The 2,131-nt window shown below is 34.6% G+C and overlaps 1 protein-coding gene across 3 annotated transcripts in view; it reads right to left on the bottom strand.

Moving 5' to 3' along the window:
- The window catches only part of ppp1r1b (protein phosphatase 1, regulatory (inhibitor) subunit 1B), a 21,800-nt gene extending 20,543 nt beyond the window's left edge, over positions 1-1,257 (bottom strand). For all 3 annotated transcript variants that reach the window (XM_016563914.1, XM_016563915.1, XM_016563916.1), the window contains exon 1: positions 880-1,257. In XM_016563914.1, the coding sequence (XP_016419400.1) occupies positions 880-993 (114 nt within the window). In that variant the 5' untranslated portion in view covers positions 994-1,257. The remainder of the gene's footprint in view (positions 1-879) is intronic.
- Between the last annotated feature and the right edge of the window lie 874 nt (positions 1,258-2,131).

Genomic DNA, 2,131 nt, shown 5'->3' with positions numbered 1-2,131 from the left:
GGGGGGTTATTGAAGTAAAATAAATGTAAGGACTTTTATTTTAGCCACTTTAACTTGTACTATAATAAATTAAAACTAAACTAAATATATACAGACATACATAAACTACTAAAAGTGACAAAAACAAATACAATTAAAAAGAAAATATTAAAACAAAAAGCTGATTCAAGACAATAATAAAAATAGTCTCTCAATACTAATATGAGACTGATTGGAGAAGAGATTGATGTGGTCAGGACATTTTTCAAAACATCTCTTCTTTTGTTGCAGAACAGACAAAGTCAAATGGGTGAGTAAATAGTGACTGAATCTTCATTTTTGTATGAACAATACCTTTACCATATAAATGTCTTTAAAATGTTTACGTGAACTGCTATAGAGTGCGGACGCATCAGGCCTTCTCTTCCTCTCACCTCTTTTCACTTGTGTCTCGCGACTTTATTTTTATTTACATTTATCATTTATTTTTCAAAGTGAATTTTCTTAAGTTTACCTTTTTTTACATTTTATTTTTATGAAAATAGCATAAAAACAGTACAACAAAAATGAAAATATATTAATTTCATTCACATTAATGATTTTTTTTTTTGCATTTAAGTCATGAGAGTAATGAAAATAATGTCACAATGCAAAATAAATATATAAATAAAAATAAGCTTCAAGTAAACTTGATTTTGGCTTGAAATATGACCCAGACATGTTCTTTAGCAGGTTGAAAAGATTCAGTACATTTTCAAAAGTCCATCACACAAACTAACAATTCAAAGTCACTCTTTAAACTGCTTCACCAGGATAAAGAAGCTCAGGGCCCAAAAGGGTCATTGGTACCAGTCAGCATGTGTGTGTGTGTGTGTGTGTGTGTGTGTGCGAAAGTCATACCATTTCAACCTGCCGAGGGTCCAGCTGAGTCGGTTCTGTTGCCGGGACGGCGAACTGGATTTTCCTCCTTTCTTTGGGTTCCACGGGGCCCTCGGAGGGACTCGAGGGATCCATGATGTGCTTTGGTCCTCTGTCAGTCTCACAAATATTACTGGAATCTACCTATGCCTGTCTCAACATACATATGCACACACACGTGGTGTCCTCCAGGCAGCTTTCTTCAGTGCTCGTGGAGTTGTCTCCTCTCTCCTTGACTCTGATAGTAGTCTTCTGTGATTTTTTTCTCTGTCGAGCCTCTCAGATATACAGGCGGCCTCTTTTTTCCTTTCTCTTATCAGTGTGACCTCTGGTTTTCTCCCTCTCACAGTGTTTGGAGTCGGTGTGGGCGTCCTTATATTAGCCGGGAGGAGGGAGAGAGGCGGAGCTCAGAGAGAGGATGGTACACTAGAGTCTTTTAGCGGGGTGTGCTGACGTTGATTTCTAATCAGAAAAAAAAAGATAATCTCATCCAGCTGGCTGAGCCTCTTTTGGCCTCTATTTGTGAATAGGAGATTAATAGACAGCGAGAGAAATATAGAGAGAGAGGGCAATAACTCATGTCAGCAACCAATTTCAATGTATACTTCAGTTTTACACATCTAAATAGACGTGTTGACGTTGAAAATCATCAGGAGTGACATTGATCTTATGTTTTGTGCAGCATCAATAACTTGTCCAACTACAGTGGCTCTGATTTAAAGGGATAGTTCACCCAAAAATGAAAATCCTGTCATTATTTACTCACCCTCATGTCACTTTAAAACTGTATGACTTTCTTTATTCTGTAGAATACAAAAGAAGATAACTTGGATTATATTTAATATGCCAATCAGATATTTTAAGTGACTTGTGTCTAAGTACTTTTTGGACCACCATTTGTATAAAATGCATCTGAAACCCAATATAAATAATGTTCGGCCTGTTGTGAGTATAAATGATGGTTTTCAAATAATTCTGTAATACTGTAACATATACAAAGGGACGTATCTCAGTTCAATAGATTTAAGAGTCAAAAATCAGGGGACATTCAGTGCTATTAATTTTTTACAAATTATTTTTGTTAATTGAAATAAAGCTGAAGTAAAATAATAGAAACATTAGATAAAAAAACGTAAATTAGAAATGTTGCCTTTACATCTAACTAAAATAAAGTTGAAGTAGTAAAATTACTCAAATTAAAATAAAATGGAAATAAAAAATAAATAAAAAGAAA

This window comes from Sinocyclocheilus rhinocerous, unplaced genomic scaffold (assembly GCF_001515625.1).
Source record: "Sinocyclocheilus rhinocerous isolate Xijiao unplaced genomic scaffold, SAMN03320098_v1.1 scaffold3853, whole genome shotgun sequence".
Lineage (NCBI taxonomy): Eukaryota > Metazoa > Chordata > Actinopteri > Cypriniformes > Cyprinidae > Sinocyclocheilus > Sinocyclocheilus rhinocerous.
The sequence above is the reverse complement of the archived record's forward strand: the minus strand, read 5'-3'. Positions and strand labels throughout refer to the sequence as shown.